Below are 19,875 nucleotides of genomic sequence, written 5' to 3' on the forward strand. Positions count from 1 at the left end.
TAAATATCATAGGACTGAACAGAATCTTCTTTATGTTATTTACAAATTTGAGATATAATTTAAAAGTAATTACAGTCAGTACACAAAATCTGGGATTAAAAGCCACTGAATAAATGCGAAACTTCTAAGATCCTCTGAAGAGCTTCTTGATCAAAAAAACATTAATTTTGCAGGAATTCAGCTGAAGGCAGAAGCAACATTAAAAATAACTGAAGAGATTTTTTTTTTCCTGTTTCGCAGACACAAAATATAACTGGCAGACTGTGACTACCCACTAACATTATGCACAATTAATATTACATATATCAACTTGATGCTAATAGTATCCAATAGACAGGACCATACCATATGATAGTCCCAATAATGTATTCAGCTTTCCTGGCAATTAAACAACATGGAAGCACTAACAATTAACATCAAGGTCACCCTCAGATAAATTTTGATTTGGACACTCCTCACAGCAGATTTATGAGTGGATTCAAAGCTCATTAAAGTCGGTGGAACGACTCCTGTTGACTTAATGGGGATTGCATTTGGTGCACTGCTTGCTGTGTTTTCCTATGACAGATTAATTACACGCTTTTGTGAATAATCAGGCCTAAAATCAACTCTGTAACTTAAAGCTCTAAGCCTCGCTCACACGCTCGTGTAGCTCTGTCAGTGATGAGTTTGAGTGTTATAGATGTGAGCCAAACTCAGAGCTAGATCTTCCACAGCTTTGACTTTTAAACTTTAAACTGAAGTTTTAACATCCCCTCGCCTTACCTCTGCCTGAATTCCCAATTTGAGGGTCAATTCTGGCTTTAATGACCAAACCAGCTTCAAAGAGATGGTTGTAGGGAGTGGAGGGAAAGAGAGAAAACCACGTAAGGACAACATAATACAGCAGCACAGAAAAGATGAAATTGTGTTTAAATAAAGTGAGAAAGTTGCTTAAGCTTCCCTGCACAGCCACGTGAGGAAGAAGGACGCAGTGTGAACCATCCACAGAAGAGCTATACATTCACAACCCCGGGTGCCCTCTCAGTGAGAAACTGCATAAACCAAAAGTAAAACTATTTTTTCTCAGATGGATCAACTGGTTAATGCAAAGGCTATTCAGTTTGATTTAGTGGTGAAATAAGCGAGGAGATGGATGATTAATAACTCCAGGATGACTGCAAGCATTATCAGAGTTGTTTATTATGAAGACACCAAATTACTCTAAGCTTTAACTCTGTCATTCTTCAAGTTGCCAAGTTATTCTAGGTACTTAAAAAAAACCTAGCTGCAAAATAAGATGCAAAGAAATAATCATAAAAGCATCAAAATTGTAATGATCAACAAATAAGGAATTTTAGGTCCAAAAGGAGTCATTTGTCCTTGCAATGGCAGAATCAATTGTTGGGGGAGGACAAATGTAGATTTTTATCCTGTGATGCTGCATTAAAAGCTTAAGATGTGTGCTGAGATAGGTGTTACTGTAATAACTATAATAAATGTTCCTTCAGGATTGTGAAAATCAGCATGGAAACACTGGGGCAATCATTAGAGAGTATTATTGATGTGTCCAGTGGAGACAAATTACTAAACCCTTACTCAGGGAATCATCTTTTCATGTGAATAATTTCTCCTATCATGGCTCTCTCAAATCCACGCTGCTTCTGGAAGCTGAGGGAGAAGCTGATAGTGGGAAAACACCAGCAATATTTTGTGTCTCTGACACAAAAAAAAGAACCTTGAGTTTAGTTTTGGGCACAACTAAGTTTGATTTCCTCTTGGAATTGTCTCTGTTCCTTAATAAATCTGAGAGCTCTCAGGTGGATCTGGGGTAGTTGTCATGCACTGACTGCATCATTCCTGGTGCCAGATGAGAGAACAACCATGGAATAAATGGACAATTTTTCTTCTGCACCCTACATCTCACACGTTCTTCTGGTTTCAGTAACATCTATTTTTCATGATGGATTTGAGGACATTTAGGCTGCCATGGTAATTCTGATATCGTCTCAAAATCGCCAGGTCCTTTTCCCTAATCCCTCTTTTAAGAAGACTCTATTCCTATCCTGATGTGAAAAAGTAATATGAAATAAGTGTCAAAAATAAAGATATCTATGCAAATGCCTCGTTTTAGAGATGTTTGTATTAAGACAAGCACACACACATCCTGTCCCCATGTACTTAATTGTTGCACTTTGAGGATCTTACAGGATGAAAGCCACTTTATAAATGAAAGATATTACATATCCTAAGAGACATCTACTTATCCTTTATGATCGTGCTTAATGTTCTACTAAATCATGCTTAGCCTCTTGCTTTCTTACTTATATCCTCATTTACTACATGAATTTTAAATTCAAACCTTTCACAAAGGGTTTCCTTAAATGTTCTCCATACCTCTGGCACGAGTTTCCACACAACTCCATCAACCTCTGAAGATTAAGGCATAGGATTGGCACAGTTTTGTCTGTTCCAGAATACTTCCAAACTGGACTCAGAACAATAAATACTTAAAAAAAATATATGCCACTGCATGATGGTTTATCACTCATCCACAACATTTAGTGGATTTCTCCGTTTTATGCATAAAGGACAGTTAATGTAATAGATCATAAAAAGAAGCTAATTAAATTCAAGATATCTTCTGACAACTTATCCATCATTCAAACTCTCATAAAATGTTTTAGTCACAAGAAATAAGTAGGTATTTTCTTGGCACTATGTGCCAGGATGAATTTTAGCTCAAATACAAGACTTTAGCAATCCTTGAGTAATTTCTCTCTTTGAGATTTGTGGAAGCTTTGCCATTAGGTCATATGGATGGCAGATAAGACCTCAGTGTGTTTGGAAAGAAAATAGAACAAAATTAGTGCATTCCAGAAGTACATCTGGTTCTGAGCTTCCACAAAAACTGAAGTTTCCACCACATCAAACCATGATGAAATGGTACCTGTTGAAGCAGGGAGAACCAACTGAGCAGCCCAAATGCAGCTCAGGGCTGAAAGGAATTCTGATTTTAGCCAGTTTTAATAAAATGCATTCATTACAAAGAATTTTGCCTGTTGTTTCAGATCAGTCTGTAAATAATTTGAAATCATTAACAAGGTCTGCATTTGTCTCAAAAATAATCTAATTTCACCTTTGAATCACTCCTAAATATATTCAACATTTGTCTTAGCTCTGCTTGCTCCTGAAGAGCACAAAGTCCCTTTTCCTGGGTAAATACATCCCCAGCTCACATAAAATCTGAATGTAGATTACTCATAGAGAAAGGCACTGAACACTCACGGAAGTTAACACCTTCTTGTTTCACAGTCAATTATTCATGTTTCCAGTCTATAAGACCATTTTTCTCTCCTTAAATAACCAAGTACTTCTCATTTACATGCTGAAGTTGCACACTGAGGGAAATAGGAGGGAAGCGAGCCCACACATTTGATCTAAGCACTTACACACACAGTGAATAAACTTAAGAGTCACACTTTGTCCAGAAAAGGAACATTAAATTAATGAAAACCACCAGTGGCTCCTGTTCTTTATAGCATTTACTCTGGTATTCAACACAATATGTAATTGTTGCTATGGCAACTGCCACATCTCTTGGCACCATAATAATTCTCAGATAAATGGATCTTTGTCAGAGCACACTCCAAAGCCAGTGTACATGAAACCTGCATTTCCTTGGTGCTGGGGAAGGGTAAATTCAGTGCAGACCTGAGGAAGCACAAGGCTGGCAATGGAGGTGAGGGGAGGCTGCAGAGCTGAGCTAAAGGGGAGTGTGGGTGTCCATCAAATCAGAAGTGCTCTGTGTGGCACTGCAGGGACACCCAAAAACTGCCCAGCAAAGGGGCACGGCAGCCACAGCCACACAGCACTGTCAGGCACAGCTCCTGCTCCCAGAGCTTGAGCTAAAGCCACTGGAATCTGATTATTTCAGCAGGTTCTGGATCAGGCTGAGGGGTAAAAAGGGAAAATAGGTGACTGGAATTTCTATGGAAAAGAGTGGTTAAGGAGATTTCTGATATAAAAGGAGCTCTTTGTTGTTTCCACAACAGCAAGTGGTCTGCACAGAGGATTTTTATAAAAATATAGTTTTAAAGGCAGCTAAATGACACTGCAGAACGACCCACTGATGAGAACAAGCTCTTGCTTTCATTGACATTAATCGAGATGTATTCTGTGAAATCCTAAATGTAGCAAAGTAGACTTTAAAATTTAAAAAATAGCATCTATTCAATGGTGATTATAGCAGGGAAAAGTAATTTATGAAAATGCCACCAATACACAGGTATCAAATCCTAAAATCACTATTACCTCAGCTTTTTATGCATGAATTCCAGGTCAATATGTGTTTGCAGTGCGATAACAAAAGTAACAGGAGTGATAACAACTTAATAACTTAATGGCTGGGAGAATGTTAATATGTTAAACATTCTGCCAAACTGAACACAAAAGTGAGAAAATTATTTTTTTGTTGTTGTTGTTTGATCTTCAAGAAAATCCTTCTTTATATGCCTGAAGGACACTTTCATATCTGAAGGCAAAAGATCTGCCCAGTTTTTCTGGAAATGGTATTCTATACGCAGTTTTGATCAGTTTAATAACTCAAACGTATCATAGATATTGATGCACCCCCTGTGACTTATTCTATTTTGTGCCTTAAAATTAAATGCAAAACATGGTATTTTATTTATGCAGTGCATCCCTTTCTGCAGCAACTGCTATATGCAAAATCTAATAACATGGAACTCTTGGAGCCTGTTTGTCAATATCTCGTATGAGAGTCCGTCTCCATACCTCTGCACAGTCATTTTCAGCCTGTTTGGAATTCTATTCTAAACAGAAAAATGCTAATATACGTTAATGGGAGCGATTGCCTGCTATATCGGAGAGGCTGATTCTTGATCTTATTTTCCAAATAACTTATTGAATTGCCAGATGACTAAACTCAACTATTCACACTTCCTTGCCCCAATATTTTCTGCTGTGAGAGAATCCTGATTCATAATAAGATTATTGATCCGTTATCATCTGTTCTAAGGCAGAAAGCCATACATGTAGGATTTAAGGCTCTAGGCACTTTTTATCTCATATCCATAATATTTGCAATCTCTATCCTGTGGGGATAAGCAGAGAGCAAGGCACAAACAAGAAATGCTAAGGTTTCAATCCAAGGAGCTTAGTTTCATTATTTCTGTTTGATACTTTAGGAAACATGCACAGCCAGAAAGCAACTTGCACTAAAGGTATCCATGCAGGCTGTGACTTGGTAGGAATGAGAATTTGGGTCTGCAAGGAAGTTTTCGCCAGGATACTGAGGCTGCTGTCACTGCTGTAACAAACACAGCCGAGTGCTGGTGTTGGGAAAAGCAGTGGTTTGACAAAGGGAAAAAAAGCAGCAGCTTTCTGCCCAGCCCCTGGCTGGTACAAAGTGCACTGGACAAAGTAGCAGGACTGGGGCAACTTCATTTCCTCCAGCCTGACCTTCTGCTGGAGATGTTTTTAAAGTTTGTCTACAATGTGCTGTCTCAGGGTGTGCTCCTCACTCTTATCTCTTCTTTTCTTTCTCCTGTTCCTTTTCTATCTAGTGCCTGAAATGTGTCCTGAGGGTTTGACAGTTTCTATTTAATCATTTCATCCTTCTGCATGGAAGACTGCTGAGCACCATACAGTGAAGTCACTACCAGCCTGGAATTCCCGAATATCTGCCTGCCCTGTTATCTGCTTTGGTGCCAGACTCTTGATATCTCACTCCCCTCCACCCCTCACCCTGTGTCTGTAATGGTGTAACAAATAAAAGTCCTAAATAACTTCCTTTGCTGTGGGGAAGGAAAAAAAAATTTAAAAGGCTGCCAACACACAGAAAGAGGCAGAGACAGATTGTTTCCCAAGGGTTCCTTTTAGCTCCCAGTATACTGAGGGTATGTTCATTAAAACCAGCATTAGATTTCAGAGGGGGAGCAGGACCAGCAGACACCATCTTATTTAGCCTCAGAGGACACAGTTCAAGTCCCAGCTTGTCACCTTTTGCAACTCACCATTTATTATGAGGCTCTACAAAGGCCTGGCTACACATTCTGCCTTCCACAAAACCTGACTCTTTCAATATATACATAAGTCCACTAATGTCTGGACAAATGCTCAGATGAGATGAAATTTCCAACTTTCAGTTGTCCCACTTTCTCCATAGAACAAAGCAGGGATCAAACACTGGACAAGACACAAGTCAAAAAATAAAGAGAATGCTGCCAGCCGTTGGCTTGGCCAGTTTCTCTCCAGCGAGGGTGTGTGATTGATTTATTTTTCCATTAGGGATTTGAGGTTTAGCAACACTTTGAATTATTCAGAATGAATCCAAAGTTCATTTGGGGAATCCTGGGTGAATCAGAACATTTCCAGGTCTCTTTTTTTTCATATCCCCAAGCACTCCGGTCCTGACTGTGCGAGAGGGGATCAAGCAAATGCTGGGCAGAGCAGGGCACGAGCAGAGCTGTGCACATCCCAACACTGCTCCATGGGAATGTTCCACTGCTCACCAGCACCGCTCCATGGGGAAAGCTCCTGAAATCCCATTCTTTCACTGAGCTCTGATTGCACCAAACTCCAAGGGTGTACAGGCACATATCTATTAAAGAGTGATGTTACACCTTCAAATGCCTCACGTTCAAATGCCTCTCAGAAATGACAGAAGATTTTTGGGAATAGTCCCCTTTGTCAAGACAGACAGAGAGCAGTGTCAAAATCATAGGAGGGAGGGGGTACCTCCAGCAGGCTGCAGAAAGCACTTCCAGCTGGAATCCGATGTGGAATCTGATGTGGAATCTGATGGATAGATTTCTGCATGTATGCCTATCTGTAGGTAGAGAGATTCACGGGGTTTAGGGCATGTGAAACATGCAGACATCAGGAAAAGCAGGAGTGCAGTATCTGCTCCTGCAGCAGATTGTGTGATCAGAGAGCGATGGCCAAGCTCGCTGATGATTGAGGAACCACCTCTCTGCCCACACTGTAGCCATTCAGGCCACCCCTGGATGGAAAACTGCAGGCTCTGCAGATCTGTTGTGCTTCTGGCTGAAGAGGAGGAAAACAGGGCCCTCAGATGCAAATAACAATTATATAGTAAGTGATATTCCAACAGCCACTGATTATACTCTGGCCATGAAGTTAATTTAGTTAATCACATAGGACAGATCAGTGAAGCCAGCTTGAATCATCCCCCATCTTTAGCAGGAAAGAACTGCACCCCTTCACCAGCAGAATACCAAAAGCTTTTCTGCACAGTCCAGATTGCACCTCTAAATAATTTCCATATTCATCCAAAGTACGGTTGGTAGCAATCAGAAAGTTTTAGGAACTACACTCTGTTCCTAGGCTCAGACTGCCAGTCAGCACATCAGAGATCATTGTTGAGAGCCATTCCCAAACATGTTGGGAATCTGCAATTAGCAACATTAACAATGGGATTTCACAGATGTAGGTTACATGCTTTCAGAAGAGAAATGGCAGTTGCTGGCAGTGGGGAAATACTTAAGAACTACTTATCCCCTAATTAGACAAGGTACTGTTCTCTAAGTACTAAATGCTAAGCACTGCTCCAGCATGTGCTCATTTTAACCCCACAGAATTATGCTGAATTACTAAGGTTCCATCTGAGCATTTCTTAGCCAAGGCTCCTTGCATAAACAGATGGAGCAGTTCTGCTGTTTCCATGCTGACACATTTAGACTACAAAAGTACAAGATTAAGTTCAAATTTATCATAAAATCTCTTTAGATAGGACGCTGTAGTCTTTATATCCTTCTCAAGTATGACGAACAGAAAGACAACACTGTCTGTTTGGTGTTTAAAATAGGCAAATAGATGAAAAGGTTGGGAAGAAATTTTGGTTTAACAGCTACAGAGGGGTTGCTGAGAACAGAGTAGGACAGCCAGCCCCAAAGATCTTTATATTCCCTTGAAGAAGGGGATGATCCGCACTGGATGGATTTCCCAGGGCACATTAAGGCATCATGTAACTCAGCAGGGCATTGCAAACACCACAGATCCCCACACTAAATTGGTAATCATCTGGTTATGGGCTGAATATCAAAATCCAGAAAAAGGTGATGAATGAATGTTGAGATGACGTTGTGACATCGTCACCTGCAAGGAAAGGCTGGCAAGTGCCACAATATGCCTGATTTAGACTGGTTGTCTCTCTGTGAAGCAACACAAAGTGGTTGGAACAGAATCCAGGAGTGGGGCCAAATCAGCCCTGGCTTTCAAACGCAGTCTGGAGAGAGATTTCAACACTAGGCATCAATTAATATTTCTGGAACATTCTGAGGGGAGACTCCCCAGAACCCAAACAGTACATAAGGAGAAAAGGTCACTGGCAGAGCTTATAATAGTCTGGGCAAATACACATCTGGCAGTTCCTACTCATGAGACAAGATTTCCTCCAGATTGCAACTTCCATAGAATATCTGATAAGATTTCCCTTAGATTGTAGCTTCCATGGAATATCTCCCCTCACAGATATTGAAGGGCTGCTTCTCTAAGAAAACCAGAGCAAAACTTCAGAATATGATTATCAGAGAAGCAGATCTTTACACATAAACCAGTCCCTTGAAGTTTGACTCCAGACCTCCTGTCAGAGACATCTCAAACTCCTCTGTGGTTTTAGTGACTTTTAACCAGAGGATGATGATCCCCATTTTGAAACTGCTCCTAAGATTCCAAAATAAAACCATTTGAACACTCTTGTGAACGCACCAGAAGGAGCAAGACTTGCTAGTCTGAGGCACAGGAGAGCCAAGTGCCCAGCTTGCTCCTGCAAGTGGAGCTTTCGTACTCTGAATTTGGCAATCTCTAGTCCTAAAGTCACAGCTCCTCCACGTAAGAGACTCCCTCAAGTATGACTGTGTTAAAATTTAATTTGGTGAAGAAACGGCATATTTTAATAAAATTAAATTCCATTTCAGTGTTCCGATCAGCTTTCTGCAGTTAGACATTCTGGTTCTTTCTCTGCTGCTGGCAATCCGTATTCTCATCGTGTGCTGCTTAAAGTGCAGAGCAAAACCTTTCCTCAGCCACAGAGTTTCAGAAGTTTGTTCAACCTTTCTCCTCAAGATAATTTGTTTTTTTTAATGGAAGACTTAAGTTATACTAATATACTGTTAGGAATATAATGAGAATGTTGGCAATTGAACGTCTAAATACCAAATCAAGACAAGAGATCAGTCATTTTTATCGAGGTTTCTTTATATTTCTGTGAAATTATAGGTCTGTAAAGGTACCAGGCTTAATTGTCTAGTGAGCCTCTGTCTTGCCTGCCTCTCTCGTAAATGCCAGGACACAGAAGTGAAGGCTATCTCACATTTCCTTTTGTTACTTGCAGGGTTGTGAAGTAAACAATTCAATCAATTTGTGAAGTGCTTTATCCCCCAGAGAATGAGGTTTGTTCCACACTGAAGTTCAGGAGGGGAAAAGAAAGGACAAAGCATTCAGTGGACAGAGCAGAACAAAAATCATCAGGGCATAGAGACAGAGTGTGTGTGCTGCTGTTTCTGTGCAGATGTTTAAGCAGTTTACCACATAACAATGTCAGATAAGCAGACCAATATGAAAATTTAAGTCTCACAGCATACAATTCATTCCCATGTACTTAGACGTGGAGTGAAACATGAAGGTTCTGTAAATTCTAAGTTACACATTTAAACTGATTTTCCATTTTCAGTTGTGGCCAAGCTGTGATTACCTGGCATAACATACACTGGAAGAACCAGCCAATTTTAATACTTGGCCTCTTTCATTTGAACAAACTCTTTACAAATGTTTAGCATCCACACCTGAAGATGTAACACATCTTCCAAAACCCGGGAAATCTGCATCACAAATTAAACCAAGTGCTAAAATGTTACAGCAATATCTGCACTGAAGACTGATTTTGATCTCTGCTAACAGATTAAAATTGCTCACAATCCTAGGTGACACATGTAAATATTTAGCAGCAGCATCTCCTTGACACATTTTTTTTTAATCTTTGGTATTTATCTTACCTTTAATGCACCACGTTTTTCATTTGCTTCAAGAATAAAGATTTCTGCCATATCCTCGGCGTGCTCCGACTGTGCGTGGACGAACAAGGCTCTGCCAACTTCTGATACATTCTTGAGTGCAACCAAATTCCCATCAAGTTCCACTGTAAAGTCTGGGTTAGAAACTTCAAAGTTCAATTTGTTGTTTCCCTTGCAGTCATCAAATTTCACTGGGGGGAGGAAAAAAAAGGGAAAAAAAAGGAAAAAACACATTATAAGTATCCACTTTGGAACAAGTGGATATCTTTATGTTATTAGCTTGTCTACAGATCTGGGAAGAAATGTCCCTCACTCTAAGGAAAAAAACTTTCCAGGAAATTTTATATTTTCCTGACTCTACTTCATAAACAAATCTATGAATATGTACCTTCAGAAGGATGAAGAGGCTTTGACCATCAAAGGCTTTGACCCTTTTAACTGGGTAGGAGATAAACAAAACACTTTGGACGCGAGCCTTTTGGGATCACCCCAGTCAAATGCACACCCAGTTCCACAAATCGAGCAGTGGCAATAGAGACCTTGTTGTGCTCCTCATCACAGCCCAGGATCTCTAAAGGCTCTTCTGTGGCAAAGTGCTTTCAGATATTCAACACATCTTTAGGCTCAGCACGGGTTGTTTACAGAATATTCAGCCCCAGGCTACTGCAAAAGTTTTATAGAACAGAAAAACCAAACTGTAACATTTCCTGCTACCGGGATTGTCACACAGTTCGTGAGCTGCACTGTATCTAAGGATTGTGAGAACTTTTAATTGAACAGTAGCTGTCAATAATCCTGTTTCACTTTACATGGAAGGTTTAAAATATTTAGGAAGGCCAGTATAAAGAGGAAAGTGTCCCTAAAGCACAAAGGTTTGAGACTTTGTCTCAAATTTCTTCTCGGAGTCATTTTGCACAAAATACTGGATACAATGTTAGTGATTTAACTACCAGCTATTTAAGTAAGAGATCTTCACACAAGCTTGCAATTGCTAAATGAACTTTCTAGGTTTTGACGTCTCTGAGTAATATATTTTCATGTGAAAGGTTTTTCTGCAGACAATCTGTTTTGTATTCCCTACCCGCTCCTCAAGTTACTGCTGCTGCAAACTTTTCACTTACCTCTATGCTCTCATTATTTTACACTTCACTTCCACTGGATCTTTAAAAACTGCATTATGCTTTCAGAAAAACTACAGAAAGGAATACCAGCTGCATAAAATCAACAACAATGGAGTTTTACTAAAAAATAAAACACGTTGTATAATTGTTTAAATTCAATTTAATTGTTTAAAGTCTACACTTCTTGTATTGGGTCACTGTTTTTAAAGAAAGAGAAATAATTCCAGAGTCTATCATGGCCAATACCTAAACTCTTCCTGATGATGTAATCTCTACAACTGGTCCTAAAGCACAGAAATAGTCTCAGAGTGGGTGGCCACTCAGCACTCCTGGGAAGTTACACAGAAATCCTCTTCATCAACATTTTCATCTCTCTCCAGACAGACCAACATGAAGACAGGGCTGCCAGAGGACCTTGTGGAGATCCTTCCTTTCTGGGTATTCACTGGGATTGAATCCCAGAGTAGAACACCGCAGGGAAAAAGAACCATCACTGGTTCCAGAATTTACAACTTCATTTTATCATGAATATTGATGAGATGGGTTAGATTAAAAATTGAACAATGCCAAAATCTCAAGCATTCAAGCAGAATCAGGCACAAAAAGAAAGGTGAGGCACTATTTACCAAAGCAAGAGTGGAGGGCTGGCCTTGGGCTGATCCCAGCCTCCCACCCAGCCACCCCCTCACTCCCCCACCTCAGCAGAACTGGGGAGGAAGGTGGAAAAGATAGAGACAGGGAGGTCACTTACTAATTGCCATCACAGGCCAGAAGGAAATGACTTGGGGAAAATTAATTTAATTGCCAATTAAAATAGATGTGGATGTTGAGAACAAGACAAAATTAAAACCACTCCACGAAGCCGTGACCCTGTGAATTCACACCAGACAATCCTCCTCCTGAGGAGAGTCCAAACACTGACAGACACCACAGTCTCTGGCAGAAAAACTCACCCAACAGCTGAAGGATCTGCTGCTGCACAAGGTTTAAGCTCAATTACATGTTTTTAACTAAAAACTGCTCCCATTTCCTCCACTTTACTTTAGGGCAAGAGAGTTATCCTTGGATTCACAGCGGGACAGAAAACCAGAATTTCATCAGCTCATTTGCTGTTTCATTGAATTTTGCTGAAAGCAAGAGGGATTATAAATAAAAAAGAAACAAAAACCCTTTTCCCTCAGACACTCCAGTCTCTCCAGACAAACCTATCTCGGGCTGTCAGGTGGCAGATCCTGCCTGCAAAGTCTTGTACTGAAGTAGAACCAGGCGGGAAAACCACTGAATGTGGGAGCAGCAGCAGCTTAAAGCAATTTCAGAGTGCTCAGAGCGTGCTGGTGCCCACACTGAGGCTGGGAACGGCTTCCAGGAAGGGTCTTGTGCTTGCAGCAGGATTTTGATGGGAGGCTCCCTGAACAAGGCCTCCCTGGTGAAAAAACACCCATTGGAGTTTATGTTGTTTTTATGACAGGTGTTTTAACAGACTCACTTCAAAGCTACCAACCAAAGAAACCACAAAATTTTCCCATCACTACAAATGTGGGAAGTTGAAATTCTCTATGCAAACCACTGTATAGATACACATATTGCTTAGATTGCAGCCTTTGTGAATTACAAGTCTCTTATTGTTTTTAATCCCCTAAAAATCCCAAAACGTAGCTAAATAATAATTTAAAAAAAAAAAATGAAATGAGGTTTAGGAACTTGTTGTATTGGTGGCATCCCTTCCCACTGCAGAGGGTTTGGAACTGCATGACCCTTAGGGTCACTTCCAGCCCGAGCCAGTCTGTGATTCTCTGAATAAATATGTGCTTCTCATCATCAAAAACTTCTGGTGATTTACTATTAATAGCTCACAAATGGAAGAATTTAGCATCAGCCTCTGAGAAATTATGTCAAGAATAAAAAGTTTAAAAAAAAAGTTTAAAAAAAAGTTTAAAAAAGCCAAAGAAAACTATGATAAAGTAATCCCTTAAAACCAAATGTCATCGTTCAGAGCTGTAGCATCACCCAGCCAAACACTACAAGTCCCTTTCAAGAAAAGGACAAACTGGGTTGTACTTCTGAAAGAAGGAGGACCTGGCAGGGAGTGCACTGCTCCCACCTCGCTGCTCAGTGTTCACAAACCCTGGCATTCCTGCATCACTGCCATCTGTGTGCTCTGGAGAAATTCAAAGACCACATGCAGATTTGACGCATGGAATCAGGAGAAGTGCTTGAATCTATTCTATATTCCCTTGGAACTATGAATTTGAGACTTTAAAACATTTTATATCTTGCTGTCTATTCATCTTGCTTTATGAAACCCTGCAACTTTTTCCAACAAGGGCCAAGGCAGAGCTGTTTGAAAGCAGGAAACTGGGTTTTTTTACCATGTCTCATCCAAAAGCACTGATGCTTTCAATTCCCAGTCCTACCACAGAAACGTATTTGGAGAGTATTTGGTGAGGTTAATAGCAAGGAGAAGGAAAGAAAATGAAGAGGCTCTGAGAAGAACTGATATGTAGGGGAGAACTCAGAAGTGGAAGGAGATGAAGTGATCGTGATGATAGAAAACATTGAAGATTATTTGGCCCAAGGGCCAACAGGGATGAAACTAAAACCAATTGTTAAGAGGGTTGAAGGGAACTGTAGCCTTAGATAAAATCCCTAGTCTGAGCTTGGGATCAAATGTGGACCTTATCAGGATGATGTCTCCTGGACAGGGCTGACCAGGGAACATCCCACAAGATTGAATTCCATTCCCAGTCATCCTCGTGGTGCTCCTCACTGGGAATATTTGCTTCCTTAAACTCATGTGACTTCTGGGGAAGAGCCAGTGCAAATACCCAAAACTTACAGCACTTGGACTGCCTGCAGCAGGCTCCAGGAGCAGCTACACAATCTAAGGAGCTGGGCCTGGAACTGACCACACTGGCCTTCCGTGCCAGGCACTCAGCAGAGCTTTGAGGAATTTCAGCTTCATCAGATTACTCGGATTTCCCACCCACGGAACTACATCTATCTCTTAACCAAACCTGTACATTGTTAAAGCCTGTACAATGTTAATTAATTAAATACAAGAGAAATAGGATTTTTAGTCCTTATTCTCTGGTGAAAAAATTCTTGCTTTGTACATAAAGCCAGTGTAGAAATCTTTATGTAAAACCTATAAAGTGTGATTGATTAATTACTCCTTATGTCTCCCAGGTACCACCCAGTGTAACAAGAAATGAGACAGAAGTTGTGGATATCAGCTGTGGAAAGCGTCAGCCTGAGCTGCAAAGGTACTCTCTCAATATTCAACACTTTGCTGCTTGGCAGCCCTGATAACATATGGTCTGTGTGGTGATGTTTGTGATCTTCATGCATTTGTTACAGAGATGAGGTGCAAGGAAAGCCCTGAGATGGATAATTGTCATTATTCCCACTGCCCATGTGCATTATAACGAGTTGGGTGAGTGGCAGCCTGATGAGAGGGGCCACACACCCCAAACCTCCCATGTGTTCCTGCACACTCGCTCTGTGTTACAGCTTAAGGAGCTTAACTGGATTTTAAACCCCTCAGAGCAAAGGCCACTTGTTTACTCTGTACATTCATGTTTGGTGCACAAAAGTGCAAAAAATGAATAATGGCAGCAGTTCAGCTCTAGCCCCAAACTAAAACGTTGGTAATGCTGCACCAGACATGACAAGTGAATGTCTTATTGACAAGAATTCAATGAGCAATTAAAACAATGATCTAATATTTATGTGAAGGTGGAGTTCTTCATTGACGCATCTATGACTCTTTTGATGTTCCCAGTCATGCTCCAGCTGCCAAATGAACATCTTTATTGTGCCTAATATGCCACATGCTATGAGACGTGCTCCAAAACTCCAGGCAAGCAAAATGAAAATACTGCCAAGCAGCTCCCAGTGAAAAACATGAGTGTCATTCATCACCCTCTGTTCATTTCTCAGCCTCCTGTGTTAGACTTTTACTCCTTTTTTTAAACTTCGCATGTGAATTGTACAGAATGTTGCTTTCCACTAAGCAATATTCATTAATAGCAATACCTGCATGCATCCCAAGGCTTTAATCACTGACTTTGAGCTTATCATAATCAAAAGACCTGTTGGAAGAACTTGTGAAGGATCCTAAGTCCATTAGTGCAACGATGAGAAAAGTTGTAACTGGAAATATTAACCTTTATAGATCTCAGCATGAAAACTCAGGGTCCTGGGACTCATCCTTTCAGTGCATCCCGTTTTCCCTGTTATGATATATCACAAATGTGATGTTTCTACACCACTGTGATGTTTGTGATAATGACCCACAGATGTTTTAGAGGATACCATTTTATAACATTGAAAGGTTAGCAGTTGCATTTCTTGTAAACAACAGAAAAAGAAAAGAAGCTGAAATAGGTTTGTATTCAAAAGCATATGTTGGTCTGATATATTCCACTTCCAAAGTAATTTTTTCTGAGTTTAATTCTCAGAAGTTTAATTTGTTTTGAACAGAAATACTGAATCCGTAATTTTCTCTCTGGTGAAATCTCCACAGAGGTATTCTGAATAAATAAATACACATATTTATCTATAAGCACACCAAAACTAGCTCTGTATGTCTCTATGTACAGGTATTCATATTTTTCTGTTAGCTGATCATAACAAGCAACAGAGTGGCTCCTCAATGAGGAAATTTCATATTGAAACTACAGACTTAATTACTGTATCAATGAATATTAGGATGCTCTTTGTAAATATTACCTAGCCTTGCTCAAATCTGTGGGAATTACAGCATCAAAGCAATATTATTCTGTGCATTTTTTTTCTTCTCCTTTCTGGCAAATAACTTTAGATCATATTGAAGCCACAAGTCAGAAGCTGTATTTATGAGAGGTCTGGAGATGCAAGAAAAGTACATTACAGCTGCACAAAGGCAACTTAACTTCCCAGCCCAGCAGGGATCCCCCAGCTCTGCTCACAAGTCCTCCCTGCTCAACATTAGCAAAACAGAGAAGTTAGACAGAGACTAGCGAAGCTGAGCTTCATTAACCACAAAGAGACAAAAGTGATGGTTGAGGCAAATGGAAATGCTTCTGAGTGCTGTTGTTGTATATAAAAATTCATAAAGCACCACGACCCAGCGAGGCTCTTGTGAGCAATGAGCAGTGAGTGAGAACAGCGGGAGAGTTGCTGGGGAGGGGGACGGCCCCAGAGACCCCACTCGTGGCTCAGTGCAAAGCCTGGCTCTGGGACAGGCCCTCAGCAGCTCAAACTGCACAGACACAAAGTGCTACGAGCCTCCAAGAGCTGAGTTATCCTGTCACTGTGGGGAGGATAAAATCCCCCTGGAACCAACACATCTGGACTATCTGAGTCCATCCGAGAGCAAGAGGAAGCTGTCACAACAGCACCAGAACTGGAGTTGGGATCTCCTGGGTCAGTGGCTGCACTATAAGACAGATCAGACTGATCAGACAGATCAGACTGCACTATAAGACATGGCAATACCGTAGCTGCCGTTCTAAATCCAAGAGAAAAATTACTGTTTCAACAAAAATATCATGTCAAGGAGTGTGCCTGAAGAAAAAAATATAAAAGTAAAACTTTTAGATGTTATATCACAGTCATTGATCTTCTGAGCACAACAAATCCTGCCTTTCAAGCCAACAAAAATGTCCACTAGGAGAAGCAGCTTCTTTGCCTACCTTTGATGTGCCTTCAAAACCACCTCTGGAGCACAAGTTCTGGCAGTGAGCCCACAGCCTGTGTGGTTCTGCTGTTTTCCTGCAAAAATACCTGAGCAGCAGAAGGAAAAAGTGTTGCCCCATGACACTTTTGAGGGCAGAATAATGTCCAGACAAGACACTGTCAACAGTTAAGTCAGACAGGTTGATCCTAAAGATATGATGTTATCATTACTTCATAGCTAAAAGTGCTGCAGAAATAATGGATTTATGGCTTAGAAGCATGACTGAAGTATTTACACCAAAAAAAAAAAAAAATTGAACATTTAATAAAATGAACAAAATTAATTTTATGAAAACCCTTCTTGAAGGTGTTTTTACAGCTTAATGCTACATTCTAACTCTGCAGTAGAATTGCTACAGAATGATTTTTTTAACAAATCCAACAAGCAACAGTGGGTTAATGTCTCGCACTGCATGTTTATGGTTTTCTTGCATTTATATAATTTCTTTATGTGCCCCTGAAGTAATTACAATGATGACTTATTTAGCATCCAGAGAGTCAAAAACGGAGGGAATATGAACAGCACAATGTTCATCACAACATAAGAATTGCTTAAGACAAATACACATTTATATTCAACTTCTTTGGAAAAACAAGTAGTAAACAACAGACTTCATCCCTGCACACACTTTTCAAGTCTGAAAAAATAAACTGATTACCTAAACTGGCAGACATCCCTATGTGGTTTATATATGGTGATTAGATTTGTGCAGAGCCCTGTTATGATGCAAAAATTAGGTCAGCAGTTCATCTGTCGGGCTCAGGGTGTTCATTCCTGCCCTTTGGAGAACACCCTTTCCACTGGAGAAATGGTACCTATTAATAGCCACAGCTTTCTCTGTGCTGTCAGAACTCGTTGCAAGCACATATCACAGATAGGAGATAAGCTCCCTTAGATGATGAAAGACAAGGGATTTCACCCAGAAACCAGCTGCAGCCAAGGAGAAGAGTGATGTTTCTACAGAAGTAAAATCATCTGGTATCACACTGGTCTCTCTCCTGCATGTCCCCTACCACCTACAGTCGTAGCAGAGCTGGAAAATTGCTAATAACCTGAAATTCTGCAGCACAGCTCACCTGAGCAATAAGTGATACCTGACTGAAGGCTCCCCTGCCTTTGTGTGATGGGTTTGATGTGTGATTCCAGAACAAGTGACTCCATCCACGCCAAAACCCACATCAGCTCTGCTCTGCCCCTCTCCTCACCTTCTGCTCCACCCAACACTAGTCTCTGCCATCTTTCAGCATCTCACCGAGCTCTGCCTCTCTTCTCCTGGCACATCACACCACCCCTTGGCTGGATCTGAGTATCACATCATGTACCCTGAACTAGAGGTGATCAACCCTACCCTAAAAACAGAGGCATCACAACTTGTACCAGCCCAGATCTGGAGCAAAATGTCCTGGCCCTGCAGCACTGGGGTTGCTGTTTGGGATTCCAGCAAGTGCTTGCAGAGAGCACAAGTGAGCAAGATATCTCCATCAGCACCAGACTCAATGATTCCTGACTTTTTTCATGGCACTGCTTCTTCTTGCTTTTCCCACCATGCTCCCTCTTTCCTTTCCCCTAGAAAGGAAGATCCCTTGCTCTTCAACACATTTATTCTGCCAACAGGATTCCATCAACTGTCTGTGGCTGCTTAAAATTACAGGAAAACACAAACACTACAATCAAAACTGAAGACATTCCCTCCTCCCCCAGCAGACTTCACCAGCTCACATTACATGATACCTTCACACATCATTTTGCTGCACATTGTCTTATTTAGGGCAAAAATTTAATCAGGTGGAAGGAGCTGTAATGAGTTGTTCTCAGTTGGAAGTTATCTTGACTTATTCATTACAACACAGAGGTGTTATTGACTGATCTCCTGGGTCAGTGGCTGTACTATAAGACATGGCAATACCATAGCTGCCGTTCTAAATCCAAGAGAAAAATTACTGTTTCAACAAAAATATTATGTCAAGGAGTGTGCCTGAAGAAAAAAATATAAAAGTAAAACCTTTAGATGTTATATCACAGTCATTGATCTTCTGAGCACAACGCAGAGTTCCATTTAACCAGAGCTGTTGTCTCTGTAAATGCAGGGGACACAAACTGACACCACATTTGTGGAGCTCCAGTCTCGAAGGAGCTGTCACATCTGGGGAGGAATGTGACGTTTACCTGCTAATGCTGCATCAATTCTGAGCAGCCCAAACGACCCCAGAGCCAGCAGTGATATGTAGAAAAGACACTTTTTAACTTAGTTGGTTTCTATGAAAGGGTTTCCCCTTGCAATGCAAATGATCAATAGTTTTCCATTTTAGCAGATTTACACAACGTTTTGCTAAGATCCCCAGGAGAACGTAAGATGGAATTAACTTTAGATTCTTACAATATCTTCACTGGCTGGGTCTGAGACACAAGCAGACAGAATCAAAGACATTCAGATGCATTCAATGTGTCTGTGGCTCTGCAGATTGCGGTGAGAAGTTTGTCGATATGAAATTAATCATGTCCTATAGAGAAGGGAGATGGGACAGAAATCTGAGTTTGTACAAGAATTCCCACTGGGATATAATGGATCGTTGCCTTTGAATGCTCCTGAATAAAGCTTGGAGAGGCAGTATACTACTGACCATGAATTTTCTTGTTTTCTGCACAGGTACACATCTGATCTTTGAGCAGTCGCCCTAAGTGCTAACAAACCCAAATTTCTTGACATATGTAATTTATTGAGAACTAATCAGTGGAGGTTGTATTCAGGAAAAGAAACTGTCCCAGGAGATTTAACTGTATAAATAAAAGGCTGCCAGCAGGTGTCAAAAAGTAACAACAAGCAATCACTCGCAGGAAACACCTATAGTGAAACTAGCCCAGAAGGTACCTTATTTACACCAGTATGTGTTTCAAATGCCTCCAAAGCCACAAATTTATTTAGTAAAGGTTTTCCATTAACTAGACAATTAGTCAAAGGTCATGGGGATATTCTCCCTCAAGTTGACAATTAAAACTG

General features: G+C 40.6%; 1 protein-coding gene across 2 annotated transcripts in view; it reads right to left on the minus strand.

Moving 5' to 3' along the window:
• The window catches only part of CDH13 (cadherin 13), a 451,854-nt gene that overhangs the window by 281,757 nt on the left and 150,222 nt on the right, over nucleotides 1–19,875 (minus strand). For both annotated transcript variants that reach the window (XM_048316534.1, XM_048316533.1), the window contains exon 3: nucleotides 10,020–10,228. In XM_048316534.1, coding sequence (XP_048172491.1) covers nucleotides 10,020–10,228 — 209 coding nt within the window. The remainder of the gene's footprint in view (nucleotides 1–10,019; nucleotides 10,229–19,875) is intronic.

This window comes from Corvus hawaiiensis, chromosome 12, assembly GCF_020740725.1.
Source record: "Corvus hawaiiensis isolate bCorHaw1 chromosome 12, bCorHaw1.pri.cur, whole genome shotgun sequence".
In the NCBI taxonomy this organism is placed as follows: domain Eukaryota; kingdom Metazoa; phylum Chordata; class Aves; order Passeriformes; family Corvidae; genus Corvus; species Corvus hawaiiensis.